This window comes from Excalfactoria chinensis, chromosome 13, assembly GCF_039878825.1.
Source record: "Excalfactoria chinensis isolate bCotChi1 chromosome 13, bCotChi1.hap2, whole genome shotgun sequence".
Lineage (NCBI taxonomy): Eukaryota > Metazoa > Chordata > Aves > Galliformes > Phasianidae > Excalfactoria > Excalfactoria chinensis.
Genome location: NC_092837.1, coordinates 7,710,727 through 7,728,271, shown reverse-complemented (window position 1 = coordinate 7,728,271; position 17,545 = coordinate 7,710,727). Strand labels below are relative to the sequence as shown.

Here is a 17,545-nt window from a genome sequence, read left to right as displayed (position 1 = left end):
CGCGGGGCCGGCATGTGAGGAGCCGCCGCCGCCCGGGGCGCTTCTCTGCGCGGCTGGGCCGGCGCGGCCCCGCTCCGTTCGGCTCCGTACCGCTTTCGTTTCGCTCCGTACCGCTCCTCGCCGCCCGCCCGGCCCGGCCCTGTCCCGGGGTCGGTCCCCGCCGCGGTGCGGGTCGCTGCATGGGGCGGCGCGGCCGGAGCTGCGGACGATGCCGCGGAAGGAGTTGCCGCTGCCGGCGGGCTGGGAGGAGGCGCGGGACTACGACGGGAAGGTGTATTACATAGACCACGGCAGCCGCACCACCAGCTGGATCGACCCCCGCGACAGGTGGGCGATGGGGGGGGGGGCGGGGACGGCTCTCTGTCCGGGGAGCGGCCGCGCTGCGGGACTCGGCTCCCGGTCCGGCCTCTTTGCGCCGTTCCGCCGAGGGCCGGGCCCGCCCTCACCTGCGGCGCCGCCCCGCTTCGGCCCCAGAGCGGCCGGACCTGCGGCGTGTCCCTCCTGGGTGCGCGGCCGTGAGCAGCTGCCGCGCGGAGCCCGTGCGGAGGACGCGGGTCGGGCGGTGCCGCGGCCCGCTGAGTTCAGTTCCGCGCGGGTCGCTGCCTCCAGGGCCGCTCCGTTGGGCTCTCCGGGTTCCCAGTGGGATCTGTCCCGGTGTTGTTCACTTTGAAGAACGAGGGGCACGAAGCGAGCCGCCCCGCGCTCGGGCCGTGTCCCCACTGCTCTTTGTCCCGGCGCCGTGCCGGGCAGTCGCTGCGAGCAGGCGCGGGTTGCTCGGCGCTGTGCGGGAGCCCCGAGCGTTGGGGCGCTGCGGGGTCCTGGGGGCCTCACGCTTCCCGCCTCAGGTGCTGCACGGCGCGGTTCCGTGTCGGGAATCCCGGGCACACAACTCGCACATCTGCCTGAACGAGCTGGCATTCCCAGGCACTGAACGTGCTGTGCTGTGGGGGCACCTTACAGGCTTCCCCCCTCATCGTGAAGTATTTCCGCAGCCCTCTGGTTCCCCTCTTTGAGGGGCTCCCGTTGGGGGATCCCACGTGGGATGCCAGCGCTGTGCCTTATCCCAGTGCTGCGTAGCTCAGCTTGTGTTGAAAGGCATCGAGTTGTGCGGTTGTACAGGATTTTAAGGAGTGTTCTGCATTCCAGCAGTAATCCTCGTGTATCCCGGTGACAATCGCGTAACCTGTTGGGCTGCTGAAGGTTTGGAACAGACTTTAAACCGGTGTTTCAGGGAAGTGATTGGAAGAGTCAAGGGAGCGTGTTTGTGCCGCAGTGTGGCTTTTAACCTTGATAAAAGTTGATATAAGCTTAAATTGGAGATACTTTCTTAGCATCTTTATTTTTGGTGAAGATAAGTGAGAGCTGTTAGGACTGATAGTAGCTTGTAGCAGTTCTGATGTGTCTGTGGTTGTGAGTCAGAGGCAGAAGCAGCTGCAGACTGTCTTATCCACGCAGGGCTGAGTGCTCAGTGCTGTTGAAGGAGAGCATTCACCACCAACAGGCCCTATCACGTGTCGTGTTTGTTGTTCACATAGCAATGCACCTGAATACACATGGCCCTGACCAGCTTTGCTTCTGAGTCATCTTCCAGCACTGTGACCAGGAACTCAGGCTGTTAGATGCTCCTCCTGCCCCAGAACACCAGTGAGGTTGGAAAAGTTCCTTGGTCCACCACCGAACAACTTCAGTGTTAAAACACTTCCCTGTCACCTGGGGGACCACGCGTTTGAATGAGTTTGAGACATGGCCTGCTGTACTTGCAAGAAGAAGTTTCCTTTTCAGCTGATGGCGGCTCTCTGTGGACACCAGGTGATGGGAGTTTCTGAGCAGCTCAGACGTGGCTGTCCCTGTGGCAGTGAGGTTGGCTTTAGGTGCTGTGCATGTGATGTTCTGCATTTCTCTGCCTGGAAGTTGTGTGTGAAGGAGCTGCAGCTGAGAGGTGCTGCAGTGCTCTCTGTGCTCTGCTACTGTCTGCTGTCTTTGATCCACGAGCAAGCAGTAGATACTGGGAAGCATGATTGTAAAACTGCAGACTTCAGGGAAGCGGGGCAGGGTTTATGTTTGAAAGCTCGTTCTGAGCCCCATTGCCTCTCATTGGTGAGATCTCAGTGACTGTGCCCTCAGAATGGTCAGTTTATTCAGTGAGCAACAGCTGGTGGCTAAAGAAAGGGCATGCAGGTTTTAAACCTCCCTAAGTCTTTCATTCCAGCTTAATTTAGTGGAAAAAGCCATGAGCAGGGATACCATTTAGCTTCAGGGCACAGGCTTGCCCATTGTTTGTGCTATAGCAGCTGATGACGGCTTTGCACTTGGGTTGGCACTGTGATCACTGCAGGTTTGCCTGCTCTCCTGTAGCTCGCTGCACCCATTCTTCAGATGGGCTGTTGGTAAGAAGGGCCGTTGCAATTCAAGTGGTGCAAAGTCACTGCGACCCTGGGTGAGTCACTGTCCTGCGGTGCTGTCCTGAGTGATGCTCTGACTGCTTGGCCAGGGTCGCTGTGTGCCTCCTGCCTTGCACCATATAGGGCTGCTCCAGGTGAGTCCCAGGCAGTGCGTGGATTGTAGAGCATTTAGGGAAAGCATCCAGAGATACATCCTGCAGGGAGTTGGTAATGTAACCATTACTGCACCTGTGCTACAGTGTAACAGAGGAGTTGGGTATCCTGTAGGCAGGGTTTCCTGGTAAGGAGCTGCCAGGCACTGCTGGTGGCCAGATGGGAAAAAAAAATCTTGTTTTCTCTGTATAAAACAATGCAGAAATAACTGACTTTTTTTAGTCACAAGTTTGTCCTGAGTTAGGTAATTCAGGACATGGATGCAGTGTGGTAGGTGTGGTAGGTCACCCAGCCTTACTGAGCGGGGAGAGAAATCAGTTTGTTATTCCTAGTTCTAGAAGCAAGCATGATTTTCCAGGCATCCACCAGTGTGTGGTAAAGCATATTGGAGTGCTGTCCCAGCTGCTTCCTTCATGCAGGGGATGTACCTGCTCTGTAAGCTGTTGTGCTGGATGGCAGATGAGAGGTAAGAACCTGTCTCAGAAACATCAGCCCTGGCTGCTGTCTGACTCACGGTGATGTTTAAGAGCTGGAATTGCACCAACTCAGTACCTCAAATGAGGCTTGTGCTTCCATCAGACAGGGGTGCTGGGGATGGATATCTGGATACTGGTGTGTGCACTGTCCTTGGATTCTCTGCAGCTTGTAGGGAAACCTCTGATCTGCCCCCAAACTTTCTTGGAAGAGGATTTCCCACCCTGAAGCTTCCTGAAGGTGCCTGGAAATGTGTCCCATTCTCCAGGTCTTGTGTTCTCACACTCCTGGTCTGTTGGTGTACGTGGGTTTTTCTGGCTGTTGTAGATGGAGCTGGCTGACCTCGCTTTGTCCCGGTCACTGGGCTTCTGTTGAGAGTGAAAGATGGCAAACCTGGAGTGCTACTCAGATCAACTTTGGGAAGCTACTGAACCACACCAGGTGTTTGTGTTTCTGGGAGGCAGCAGTGCCTCAGCTGGTGCCTTCATTTTTTCAAAGGCTCCTGGTGATGTGCGGGTTGGAGGCGCCTACCAAAAGAAAGCTCAGGTTCTGCAGATACTCTGAGACACCTTCATCTTCCATATAGAGAACTCTTCCACACTGAACCTACAAAGCAGAGCTCTGGTAAAGACAGGCAGGGGAGAGATTTGCCAGGGTACAGGGCCAATGTATGTCAGTATATGTGTTGTCACATGTAGCGTACTTTGTGCTCTTAAAGCTAGTGCCACCTGTTTACTTGTGAATATGCTGGGCTTAGGGAGCCTGAGGATCTTGATGAAGACCAGCTAACATGTTATATATAGAGCATAATCATCTTGCTGTGCCTCCCTTAAACTGTCCTGCCAGGCTCTGTGAGGTGCTGCAGTGCGTTGTGTTTCTTCTGTTATTCTGCTCTTGAATCTTCTCACAGACCGTCTGCTCTGCACACTTGATCTCCAAACTTGATGTTCTAAAGACTCAAGTGTAAGCATCTTGCTGAAACTTTGTATGTAAGTACCCTCTACATAGGTTATTTGCCTATAACATAGCTATAATCATTGGAAAAAAGCTAAATTTGGCTACCTATAATGTAGGAATTCTCAAGAATAAAAAGACTTGAAGGGAGAGCACTCAAAAGCATTGAGAAGGAAAGGAGCTGAGCTTTTCTGCAGGTGAAAATCAGTGTCAGAAGACAAAACCCTGAGGCCAGAGCATTTATTTTCTGTAGGTCTTTAGCAGTGGCAGCACCTCGGCACACTGCTGGTTTGCCTGCTGTTACCTCTTGTTCCTGTTAGCTGCCCTAACGCCCCATTGGGTGTATGTGGGTCTGCACCTTTCTCATGTTTACTTTCCCCAGAATAGCTGATTCTTTTATTATAAAGAACAGGCAGTTCCACGTGTGTCTGTAAGAGCCGCTCTCTGTGAGCACTCAGCTGAGTGACAGCAATGCAGTTCTTTGTAATCACTTCAGATGCTGTCGTTGGGAGCAGGTGTCTCTGTGTGTACATTTGTGCTGTTCATAGGATTTTTTTTTTCCCCCTGCAGTGGGTGGAAGTTAATATAAATGCTAACACATAGGTTGCTCTGGAAGTAATGCCCCCTGTTTATTTCCATGGAAACTACCACAGATACAAATAGCACAAGAACACTGTTTGATAGAGCAAATTTTCAGCTATAAAGTTCTATTTTCCAACACAGTCGCCATTAGTAGCTGTGCATTTTCACCAGCAATGAACAAGAGCCTGCATGCTGTGCTTGTAAATATACCAGCAGAGGTGACCCGCTGTCACCACTGCAGAAGTGCAGCACCTGCCCCTCACTGTGCTCATATGCACTGCTGGATCACCATGGTTTAGGTTGAGCTTCATCTTCTGGCTAGAGAAGCTACCTCTGAGTGCAGCTCACTTGACCAGCAAGCAATCACTTGATCAGCAGCTTCCCCTGTGCACGTCATCTGTTTTCATAGCAAAGTAGTTGTACTGAGAACCAGCTTGTAAATCATGAAGAGACGCGTATGGTGAATGTGTGGGTGGTTGTCCCCATGCTGCTGGACCAGGCTTGATGCTTCTGCTATGTGGGACAGCTGGAGCTGCTGCTGTTGGAATGGAATTCTGTAGCCATGTGGGAAGCCTGATCCAGAATGTGCTGTGGCTGGTAAATGTCTCATTGTCTGGATTTGTTTAACAGAAACAGCTGATCCGGTCCCGTGCAGCCATGTGGGAGCTGTGCTGGTGCAGGTGGGGCCTGGCAGGAGGTTGTGGTGGCTGTGCTCAGCCCAGGAACACTGCAAGGACGTGTTGGCAGCTGTGCCCCGGGCAGGCTGTTCCCAGAGCTGCGGGTGCCAGTTCAGCCTGTAGCTTGTGACTGCGTTCTGCAGGTAGGGTACGTTCTGTAGCAGAGCCTGAGTGAACCCTGGTGTGAGGCACAGAGTGTCCTGAAGCTGTCACTGGCACTTTCTTCACAGTGCAGCTGTGGAAAGAGGAGCTGGTGACAAACTTAATGATGTCTGAATCTGATTTGAATTCGTCTAGGTTGTGCAAGAAAATACATTGGAAAACCCAGGAAGATTGGTCCCAAAATATAACTGTTAATGGAACAGCCTGAAGACAAAGCAATCTGTGCCAGCAGCAGTGGGGGGCGGTCCTGTGGCTGACCTGCTGCTGGGCTCTTGTCGCAGTGACTGAGGAGTCTGTTGGTAGATGATTGATTCTATCCCCTGTACCAGCAGGTGACAGTGAGGTGTTGAGGCACTGTGCTCTCTGCTCAGCATGAAGGGGTGGTGCTGCCCATGGTACAAAGGTGCAGCTGGTGGTGCTCTGTGCCAGGGCTGGGCTGTCCCAGACTTGGTGTGGCACTCGGCTGTGTCAAGCTTGGGAGAACTGCATATAGAGGGGGAGAGGCTGTGTATGTTGTTAGGGGAAAGTTGTGCTCATGTTTCCCCAGTGCTTTGGCTGGCTGCCTCAGCCTGGGTGCCTTTCTGATACCCACAGCATGGCACCCAGCAGCTGAGCAAGTGACCAAGGGCTGGTGGATGGCAGGGCCTGGGGTGCACAGGCTGCTGCTGCCACATACACGTGTCCAGGAGTGTGTAGATCAGCCACTTCCTCTGAGGGAAATACCTTCTCTACTGGCTGCTTGCCATTCATGATACCTATTCAGTAAGGTTGTGTGCTTTGCTTGTGGTAATGAAAACTTAGCTTTAACTGCCCCAGTAAAACCCAGAGTTCTCACTCACAGAGCCTGAGGTTACTGCTTCCCCCCCACGTTCAAGCTGCATGCATAGATAATTGGCTGAACAAACAACAGACAAAACTGCTCCCAGTAGTATAATAACCATTTTTCACTGCCGCTCATCCAGTCTAGTGACATCTGGAAGACTCTCTGGGTATTCACAGGAGCTTTGGTCTGCAGCAGGAAGACGCAGAGAAGCCAGGTCTTACAGCTGTCAGTGTTTTCTAGCTTTCTTATGCTCTTGGATGTGTTCTGCTGGCTTGGCTTGCTCTGTTTGTTCTGGTACTTCCACCCCACCTCTGTGTTCTGTAACAGAAATGCCCAGCACATTTAGAAACAGATGAATGGCACTCTCAATCTCATGGAGGTGCTGTGGGGATTAATTAGTTCTGATGAAGTGCTTTCTGGCTGAGATGTCAAGCTGATGTTTCAGGACTAATGGTATTGTTTAATGAAACTACTTAGTTCTCCTAAAATGTCTAATCGCCGTTTCAGGAGAATTTACTCTGTGGAGGAAAGCTTTATTGATTTAAAGTGCCCAATAAACAGCATTGATTTGCAGGAGGCAGTCGTTCATATCTGTTCTATGTTAGGGAGAATTCTGGTGCTCTAAATCTGAAACCATCACTTGCCTCAATGCAGGGGGAGGTCTTCAGCCAATTTTGTTTCTGTAGTTCTAAAGATTCATTTTGAGCCTGTTAGGATTTCTAAAGGCACGTGCATGTATTGTGCTTCTGCATCTTATGTCACTGATCTACGAGAGCATCTTAAGTGTGCTGCTTCAGCAGTGCATGAAGAGTACGGTCTGTGCTTCAGAAGTGATGCTGCGCTCATGCTTAACAGCTGCTGGGTGGCTGCTGCATTCCAGCCTTTGTTTGCAGTGGTGCTGCTGTGGTTCCTTGACATCTGTTAGCACAGTCTTCTGGTGGCTACACAGGACTTGAGCTGTTCTGCTGGGAAGAAGGTGTCTTGGCTATCCAGAGACCCTACTTTCCAGGAAGATGCTGGTGGCAGCTGCTTCTGTGTTGGTAGTGCTCCTTCAGGTGCAGCCTAGGATTGCTGGAGTGATGCTGGAGGGAACCATGACACTTTGTGGCCTGTTGCTGTTCTGAATGAGTTCCTGCAGAGGAGAACTGAAGGGAGCCTTTCACGTATACAGTTGTACAGTTTGCCTAATGTGGGGTGACTGGCACTGTATGCAGTATTCCAGGTGAGACTGTCACTTAAAAAAAAAGTCTCTCAACATGAATAAACACATTGATAGTGTGGAGTTTTGTGGTGGTTAAACTGAAAATGAAATCAGCACTCTGTACAAAAGCTTTGTTAGAAGGTGTTAGTGGTGATGCTCAGGTGTATTTAATTTAGCAGCACATGTTCAGCCTGAGGAGGATGGGGAGGTTAAATCCCTCTGCTCAGTATACTAGTCAGCATCTCATTTCTCTTCACCTCAGCTTGTGCAGATTTCTTCCAAAATACCTCAAAGCTCTCTGCATCCAGCTGCCCCAAATAGCTGCTCGGTCAGTGGGACAGTGAGCCAGGCTTGCTGGTTGTCCTTTCTTATGTCAGCTGTATTTCACACCACAGAAGATGTAAGCAGTAAAGGTAAAATGATCTGTGGAAGGACACTGTCTTTAATTCTTATGTGGAAGCTTATGTAGAGAGCTTTGGGCTACCTACCAGGTGGCTCTCCATAAGGAGGTTTTCCAGCAAGACAGAAATAGGCAGATTTGTCCACTGAAGAGATCTTGCAGTTCTGCATTTTCTCCACGAACATGATTATGTTTGCATGTTAACCTATGTGTGCACAGAGGGCAATATCATGGCTGTTAGCCACATCCTGTCACTTTCTGTGACACGAAGCTTTTATAAGATGCTTTAGGCTTTTTTTTCCTTTTTTTTTCCCTTGCTTTTAAATGTTGAATATAGGAACTTTAGAATTTATCTTGAACCTACTCTGTAAAATGTGTGATGCTCTTCCAGATGTTATGGGTGTCATTCCCCTATTATATTTCTGTGATTTGTGATCTGCATCTTCTCAGCCTCTCATAGCTTCCCCCTGACCCACTGCTCTGAATGTTAGAACACCCTTCTACACCTTTCATGCTGCCTGTGAGTGCAGCCTATCCCTCCGCTTTCTGTTCTTTCTCCAGAGTCTCCCATAATGCCTAATAAACTACAGTTCCTTCAGTCTGTGAAGCTGAGACAGCAAAGATGTGAGCAGTAACCAAAAAAAAACTGCTCCGTGGCTCCTGGTAGGTAACTTTCAGGCTCTGAGCTCTCCTGTATGTGTCATTGTTTCTCCTCTGCTATTTTGCGCTGTCTTCATCTGCTCTCCTCTCCTTTGTCCCAGTGTTTGCGTGCTGATAGACTGATAGCAGGGGAGTAGAGCAGCAGAGTGAGACTCCCAGTGTCACCTCTGAGAGCTGTTTATTGCACTGGGGCACCTTTTCTGTGTTATATTGGTGAGAGACAACATCAGATCTGAGACGGTGTTCCAGTAAGTGCATGTTTGTGATGAAGCATTTCTGAGTAAAGGATGGGAAGTCAGTTTTAGGGCTTAATCCTTAACAGCCCTTCCCAGTGTGTTCTGTCTGTTAAAGAACCTTCTGCAGTCTTCCATCTTAACATTTTGCTACTTTATTTGGCATGTACTTCTGAAGAGCAGCTGCACCTGGTGTCCTCTGCAATAGATTGTGCAGCTCTCAGCTTGGTTCGTGTGATGATGGTTTGATACGTGGGCAGCTGAAACAGTCTGTAATTCTGAGTAAAGGTAAATGTGTTGTCATAGGCCATCTGTTAATTCTTCAGGGAAGATCTGATACGCTGCTAGTTCCTCACACAACTTGCTCTCTAATAATTAAATATAGAAGGTATCTGCTGTCTTGGTCTTTCATTGCTCGATGCTAAGAGGCATGTTCTGAACCCGAATACTTAAGACATGTAAGATCAGAGAAACAAACATAGTTGGGCATTACTTTCCCCTTCTTCTCTTTAAGCTTCCCCTCACTTTTACAGGAAGAATGTGCGGGATGGCCGGGAGGGGAATATGGCTTAGGAATCTGCCTTTATCATTTGCAGGAGAGTTGCATATGTGCAGTCTGTTGGCTGAGGTCGATTTGCAGCTGAGCGGCTCACACTCGGTGACATCTTTCATTCAGGCTTGCTTTCACACCTCTTTTGTAAATGCCACTCTTATCCCTAGAACAAATCCTCTTTGTTGAATTTTCTCATCTTTACTCTCTATTTGTCCAGTAGGCTGCAGCTAATACCCTGACTGCATCCTGGTGTTTTTTGTCTGCTTCCCTGGGACAAGCTGCAGCAGCTTTGGATAGTAGTTCTCTTGTAGTTCTGATAGTATTGTTGCATCTTCAGTAACTTAGGTGAGCTGGCAGTCCTTGTTCCAGGCATGGTTACTGTGGTTTTGTTTTCAGGGCACTCTTTACAGTTCTTCCTTCCTGAGCATCTTTTTTTCTGTTCTTATTACCAGAGAAGGGTATGACTTAAGTTGGGTGTCTTGCAGTTGGCAGCCTGGTTTAGATGCATGAACAGGCAGTGATTATTCGGGAGCAGAAGGAGCTTGTCATGTATTGATCATGTTCTGCTGTGCTTCTATGACTGCCGCATCAGCCCTTCTGCTCCCTGCAGTGGGACTCTCCTTTGCAGAAGGGGTCTGTAACCTGGGGGCTGCTTCTGTTTTCCATGCAGAGCCAAGTGACACCAAGGCCTTGAAGGAGGAGGGCAGCTGAGGCACTTAACTTCTCAATGCTAAGTGTTTTGCTGTGTATTGGCAGAAATGGAAATAGTGCAAGTGGTTGTAATTTACACCTGCAATCATTCTGCTTGGAAGTCTGCTTGTGACACTTGGTTCTGATGTAGTGCTGCATGTTGGCAAGTGCTTCTTTGCCAGCGGGTTTATTACAGAATAGATTTGCAATGAAATAACCTAAATTAAATCATTCCAACAGATATCTTTAAAGGCATTGCTGAAATTACTTCTCTGAAGTCGTTAGGCAGGTGTGTGGCAACACCCTCCTGAAGGGCGGTAGCACACCGTACCAAACATTCTTGAAGACAGGCTGAAATGCTGCTTGGTGAGCAGCCCAGGTGCCTGATGAAAGGAATAATGGAGTTCCATCAGTGGCACAAGGTTTTTGCATTAAGAAGTTCAGTATTTCTGTTGCTTGCTAGACGCCTGTGGAGGATTTACTTCCCTTCAGCTAGAATTTTTGCAATCAAAAGCAAGCTATTGACCTGTCACTTCACGCCTTTATTCCCTACTCAGATGCTCTGAATACTTTTTCCCCCTCTCGCTGGCTGTTGTCATTCCTGTTTTCTCTCTCAAGTTGTGTACCACTGTTGCTTAGCTCTCTCAGGGACATGCTTAAAGGGTGTTTAAAGCCTTTCATACAGTGTGTGTTTTGCCTTATGGAAGGAGATGTACAGAGGTTCTTTTTTTGTTGTGTGTTTTTTTTAAAGGGGGGGCAAGAAATGCATCGTAGATAATAGATTTCAAAAAATGCAAATTTGTTCAAGCACCTCCTTAAAGAGAAGGGAGGGTGGGATTGAAGAATAAAACCTGTGTTTATATACATGTAGATGCTAGAGGCAAAGCAATCCATTCATAAATATACAATAGGATTTATATCATGGTGAGAAGTGCTGCATGCATATTCATGTGTCATTTGCAAATCCTTTAGCGATTAAATACTTTACTGCAAACTCTCCAGAACTAAATAACCTTCTCATTGAAATGAGATGTCCAAAGGCTCTAATGCTCCTCCAGCTGAGGTGAAAGGCTGAGTGGTGTAATAGATCCGATGCTCTAATTTTCACTCTATTAAGAGGGTTTTTTGGTGTGCTTTTGTGTGTTATTTTATTAGGATAATCAGTAAGCCTTGAACAAAACACGTGAAGCAGAGAACTGCAAGAAGCATTATGAACCTTAACATGCTAAGAAAGGCATGGAAACTTGTTAAGATGTTTTCCTCAACTGATTTTAATGACAAATATAATGGTCTAAACTTTGATATCCTGTGCATAAAAATGGAGGCACCTGTTCCTGTGCTGCAGCTGACAGCTCCAGAGCTCCGCAAGTACTTGTTGTGTGTTGCTCACGGCACCTTTTCCTGGTCTTCTGACAGCTCACCTTGGAATTGCATCTCCTTATTGATGTTTGAGCTCTTTCTCCTTTGCTCTTTAGTTCTGTGTTGGGGAGAACATAAAATGCATCTATGTTGGATGGGAAAAGCTAGCAGAGTTTCCATGTTCTTTCCTCCCCGCTGAGTTTAGTTCTTTCTTGAAAGCGGTGTTGTCTAATTTAGCTTTCCTGCTCCTGTTCTCTCGCAGCCTGCTCCTGGGATGCCTTGATTCAACTGAACAAGAAAACAGGGCAGTGCACTCAATTCACTGAGGACTATGCATTCATTTTTTCTGGCTTGCACAGCTGCAGCAAATTGCCCTTTTAGTCCTGTTTGCTTGTTTTCTTAGCCAGTCACCGGTAGGTTCTCTTGCTTGGTGCTCAGAGAAGTTCCCCTTGCTGTCTTGTGTTGTGAGCAGGGAGGCAGACAGCAGAGGTGATTTCCCTTTGGTGCCTGGAGGCTCTGCTGTACAAAGCTGAACTTGTGTTGATTTGAAATAAGGTTTCTAGGTAACTGGAAAGTTGTTGCATTTACAATGAGCGCTGAGAATTCGTTACCGTCTGCCATGTCAGAGCATCACTGCACCCAAGCTGGTGACTGGACACGCAGGGGACCAGCATGCAGCACTCTGTTCCTGAAGAGCATGGAGTCCTCTATTTAGCTTTAAAGAAAGGAGAAAACTGTGGTAAACAAATCTGGTCCTTCTGAGACTGAATCCTAAGAGGTGACTTGTTGACTTTACAAGGTGAGCATTTAGTCCATCAAGCAGTTTGGGTGCAGGTAGGGGAATGGCAGATGTGTGAAGAAATGCAGTGCTTCTTGTTGCTGTGAGGCTCTACATGGTATTTTTCTGAGAATAGTTTTATTGTGTGTTAGTGAGGAAGAGTAGGAGGCATTAATTTATTAACAAATATAGCTTTTTTTTTAGTAGTGAGCACTTACTTCTTGCTTTACTCCTGACATCTTTGTGTTAGGCCCTGATCTCACTTGCTAGACTTGCTGTCTGTATCATTCTACTGAGTAAAGATAGTGGCTGGGTGGGATGTGGATTAGATTATTTTCCTTCTATCTTGACAACGTTAAGTGGTTGCCTCTGGATTCATTTTGAGAGTGCAGCAGACCATAGCTTACAATGTGCTGGCCAATTGTGTGCTTACTTGCTGGTGGAAGGGCTGAACAGCTTTGTCCCAGAGTCTCTTGTGGCTGTGGGGCATTGTGAGCTCCTGCCCCTGTTCTACTGGGCCCTGGGAGGTGTGGGTCCCTCACCTTGCTGTGCCCCAACCCTGCTCTGTGCCTTCAGGGCTCCATTTCTGCTGCTTCAGTAACCAAGGTGGCATGGGGCTGGGCTCTGCAGCAGTGACCTGCCAGCAGTAGCAGCCTTCCTGCACAGTGTGCTTCCCTGGGAAGCCCTGACTCGGTGCAGGGGCACTGAGTTGGCACCACAGGCAGCGATGTCACTTCTGGTTTGCCTCTCAGAGCAGACAGCTTAAATAACAGAGATGGATGCTTTCTTAGCGCTGTGCTGTGGGCTGTAATTCCATCTGCTGTGACACTGTGAAGGTGACACCTAACGGGATGCTGGCTTCTTTCTGGATGTCCTTCCTAGATCTGCTGTCTGCAGATCTGGAGGGCACTGTTCTGCATGTTGGCCGGACTCAGTGCTGCTGCTTGGGAACTCAGCAAAGCAGTTCAGAGGAAAAAAGTTGTTAGGATTTCGGAGGGACTTCATTCATCCTGGGCACTGCAGTCTCTGCAATATCGCTGTCCTTTGTCGGGCATGGAACCATAGAAACACGTGTTTCTGCCATTGATTTGGCAATTATTAGAAGGACATTGAATAAAGGACACGATTGATGGAAGAAAGGAGTGCCCAAAGACCTCTGCCGGTAAGGTCTGTGTTTTTAATAGTTCTATGCATTCATCACTGATTTTGATTCTCTGAATCAGTTTGTAGATTTGCTTAGATATGCAAGGCAAGGGTAGCAGGAGTATTTGATTTGCTAGAGGATTTCAGCTTGGTCTTTGTAGACTACCTGGGCTAAGGGATAATTCTTTTAGCTGAATTGATTGGAGGAAATTAATGTATACATATAGATATTTATACATTGATGGTAGGTCAGTGTTTGGGTGATGCGTTAGAAATAAATGCTTAAAAAGTAGCTGGCACGGGAATTGCAACTCACTCTGGTGCTGGAGGTCTGGGCTGAGCAATGAGCTCGCACAGGGAGCCCTGCCACTGCTGAATGGGCTGCTCTGCCTGGGGAGAAGTCCTGTGTGTGAGTATTACATGAGGTGTAGGGGTATGATCCCTTAGGAAAGGGATGTCCGTAGGATGGAGCCATGCTGTGGGGGTGAGGCAGACTGGATGAGGGGGATAGAGCTTGTTCAGAGGTAATATCAGTTGCTTGGAGATCTGCGAAGGTGAAGTGAGATCCTTAGCAGAAGTTCTTTTAAAGCTGAGAAATGCCAGAAAACAACATCTAATCCACAGAGAACAGAGCTATTGCTATTTGTCTTTACACAGAATATACCCTGATGCTTTGTTAATGAGCACAGGAGTACAGTGAGAACCAAACAAAAGCAGTGAGCACATGCAGTCCTACTCTATGCCACTGACTGTGGCAATTAGCTGGAAGGGGAGTGGGCAACTGCCCTGCAGACCCAGCCCTGTGCTGCAGGATGTAGTGCTGCAGTCCTGAGCTCACTGGGGACCGAATTGGGCTCCTGTAAATGAAAGCCAAGTGACTGAAGGGCAGAAATACGCCTGCTGAGGCTGGCTTGCTGTGGTGTTGGGCATCCGGTGCCTTTGAATGGGGGGGACTGCCATCAGCTGAGGAGCGGCTGCTGCCATAGAAACAGTCCGTGAGCCCACAGAGGGGAGGCTTCCCATGTGCATCTCTGGGATCACCTGCACTGCCTGGCTTTCCCCAGTGCTCAGGTCACTTCTATAACACAAGAAAAGAACATGACTTAAACACTGCACTGCACTCTGTTCTGGATTGGTAGGGGGAGGAGGGAATAAGGGAATAAGCAGCACTGAGAAAGCTGGATATGCAACCGGGTCACATGCAGCCAGTCAGGCTCTGGGGCAGCCCAGCTTTGCATTCAGATAGGCTGGCTGGCGAGCAGCAGACATTCCAGATAGTTGTGTTCGTTCTGGCTGTATCTAGGCACATGGTCACAAAGAGCAAGATGCGTGCAGTGAAGTATAAATCCTGTGCTCTAATGACTCAGAGCACTGTGGTGCATGCATACATGCCTAACAGCTTGTATAATTAGCTCACCCTGTGAGTGGGCAGCACATAAGGTTTTTTGGGGAGTTACCTAGGAATCCTGCCTGGCGTAGCGAGGGCTTGCAGTCCTGCTATGTGTGCAGGGATGAGTGCTGGGCAGAGGAGGCTCCTGGGCTGGTACCCTCCGCACCACTTCCAGCTCTGCAGCAGGGTGTTGCAGCCACTCACTCTCAGGAGAAAGGAATACAGTTAGAAAGGTGTTTCTGAGCTCAGGGAGCCAGCTGACAAGGCAGGGTGTGCTGGTACCTACAAGACATGCGGGGTGGGAACGTGCTGCGGCTGCATGCCTGGGATTTCACCAGAGCCAGGAGGGAAGCAAACATGACCTTGAAAATCCTTATCAAGACTAAAAGGTGCAGCCAGAGAGTGCGTTCTTTGCCAACAATGTGCAGTGGGCTGCTTGGCTGCCCAGGGCTGCAACAAGACAGCTCCTCATGTCCTGCAGCGTGTCACTGCCAGGAGCACAGCTGTCCCCACAACACAGCCAGCTCCTGCTGGTGTGCAGAGATTTGAGGGACCTGCTGCTAAAGCTGACAACTTCTGTGCTCTTCGATTATAAGTAATAATGAGTGCAGAGGCATTTGTAAGGCCAGGTCTGGCAGTTGCAGTAGATGGGCTGCTCAGGAGGACCAACTTTAATTATGGTGCTGTGGCAGATAAAGCATATATGAGAGTTGGGTTCCCAGTGTCTTGGTGAGCAGCCAGACAGCTCTTCACCAGCAGCAAGGGCTGCACACTCTTCCCTAGGGCCTTCACTGTTTGACTGCTGAGAGCCCCAGTAACTCAGGGGTGAATTGGCTTATTAAAATCTGGGCACTCGGCTGTGTTACTGACTGGGAGCAACTTGTGGGAGGGCCTGGGGGTGACGGGGAGGGCAGAGCTGCAGGAAGGAACTGGAGCCAAGAGCAGGGTGTGCAGGTTGGAAGGTGGGAGAGCTGCTTTTTGTGGGAGCAACTGTTTGCCTGGCTCAACTGTCATTGTATTTGTGCTGTAGATTCTCCCTCCCTCTACCAGCATGTGTTTTTGTACAGTCACATGGGGTACTTGGTTAAAGAAATTGCATTGCCTAAGAACAAACTGATTCTTTTCTGAAATGCTTTTTTGTTGTATTTAATCCTGGAGCACATCCCAGGAAAGTACATAGCTTTGCAGAGCAGTAAAACAATTCTTGCAGTACAAAAAAGAAACTGACACTTACTACTATGAATACATGCTATGAAATGATAAATGCTGCATTCCTCAATGAACCGAAGTTCCATTGCAGCCTGACTGTTACTGTAGCACTTCCAGAACTGAGGCTGCTGTAACTTTGGGAGGAGATACTTAAACTCAATTTGTTTTCTCTAGGGGGGTAGAATAGTAATATATTTCTTCTGGTTATGTGAACTTCTGTGCTGCTGCCATTAAAGGAATTGAGGTGTTTGCTATTGTCTGAGACTTGTGTATAAATGCTTCTCTTACAACGTTTGGTCAGAAGTTTTTTTCTCAGTTCTCACACTTTCCATTTTAGAGACCTGATGTGTGCTAAGAATTTGGATGTGCGCTAATGATCTTCAGAATTCTGTTTTCAGCTGGTACTGCAAACTGTGGCCTCTGTGCAGGACACCAGAAATAGGCTTGTTCCTGCTGGTTAACAGCCAGTTACCAGGCAGGAACTTGGTAATGAATGTAGGAATCTAGCACTTAGGTAGAAATGTTCCCTTTTAAAAAGAAAATATTAATGTGGGAAATGGATGTCAGTGCTATTAAGTGGTGGGGGCGCTGCCTTCCCTTCAGGAGGTCAGATGCAGCAGATAAAGTGAAATGGAAATAATGCCAGGTTGCACGCTCCCACAAGTATCTGCAGTACTGCAGGGCAGCCAGATGGCATGGCGAAATTAACTACTGATAGATGCTGCCTGTGTTTTGGGTGCAGTTAGATTGTACCTACTCTCTGGTGCGTATCTCAGTTTCAGGCAGTGTACTTCCCCTATAGCACAGCTTGCGGTTACACACAGGGCACTAGCACTGCTTTTTGTGGCTGCATATAGGCAATGAAGTGCTTATGTGGCAGCATGGATGTGCTCAGCGCACAGCCACAGTGGACTGTGAGTGTCTGCGCTGTCTTCAGTTGCTGATAAGGAAAGCTGTGTGTTTCTGAGGAATAGCTAAAAAAGCTCTGATCGTGGGTAGCTTTGTGGAGTCCAATTGGAGACCAGCCACTTAAAAAGAAATAAATAAATTTGGGATGCACTTCATTAGGTACAAACTTGGTTAATTGCTTTAGGCCAAAGCAGCATTCTCATTTCTGCAGCAAAATAACTGTGTCAGTTTCCCATTCCGAACAGATGACAAGTTAACACCCACGTGCACAGGCACATACACTTTAAAGATGCCACCTTGCATTTTTGACACCCGGCTACAATTTGTCACAGTCTGGTTTATTGCTTGTGCTTAACTGCTGAGCCTTTCTCTTCCCATCCTCTTTTCAACAATTGATACAGATTAAATCCATAACGTTGTGCTCATAAAGAGCCTCAGATAATATTCCTTGCAAAAATATTTGAGTTGGAAATGGTTTGGAGAAGTGTAATTTTCATAAGGAGTTTTTCCTTGAATTCTGAAAAAATAACATATGTTGCTTCTGTGACTTGTCTTAAAGTACTCTAAATGTTGAATGTGAGTAGACTGCTCATCCTGCTCAGGAGACAAGTTGCAATTCAAAACACAGTTGAAGTTGTACTAAATTCAGGAATGCTGTCTTCTTTCTCAGTCTTCTGCACCACTATGAAGAACTGTGGCACTGCTGGGGAGTCTTGAACATACGCAGCACCCAAGTCATTGTCCTGCTCCTGTTGGTCTGAGCTGTGGTTCCCAGGTCTCTGGCCTGTGCACT

The 17,545-nt window shown here is 48.5% G+C and overlaps 1 protein-coding gene across 3 annotated transcripts in view; it reads left to right on the top strand.

The window, feature by feature from the left end:
- WWC1 (WW and C2 domain containing 1) overlaps positions 1-17,545 on the top strand; it is a 58,269-nt gene continuing 40,724 nt past the window's right edge. Inside the window, exon 1 of one of the 3 annotated variants that reach the window (XM_072348493.1) lies at positions 1-327. In XM_072348493.1, the coding sequence (XP_072204594.1) occupies positions 209-327 (119 nt within the window). In that variant the 5' untranslated portion in view covers positions 1-208. Of the gene's footprint in view, positions 328-12,971; positions 13,269-17,545 lie in introns of those variants that run through there. The other 2 variants (XM_072348494.1, XM_072348495.1) reach the window with 2 other exon arrangements.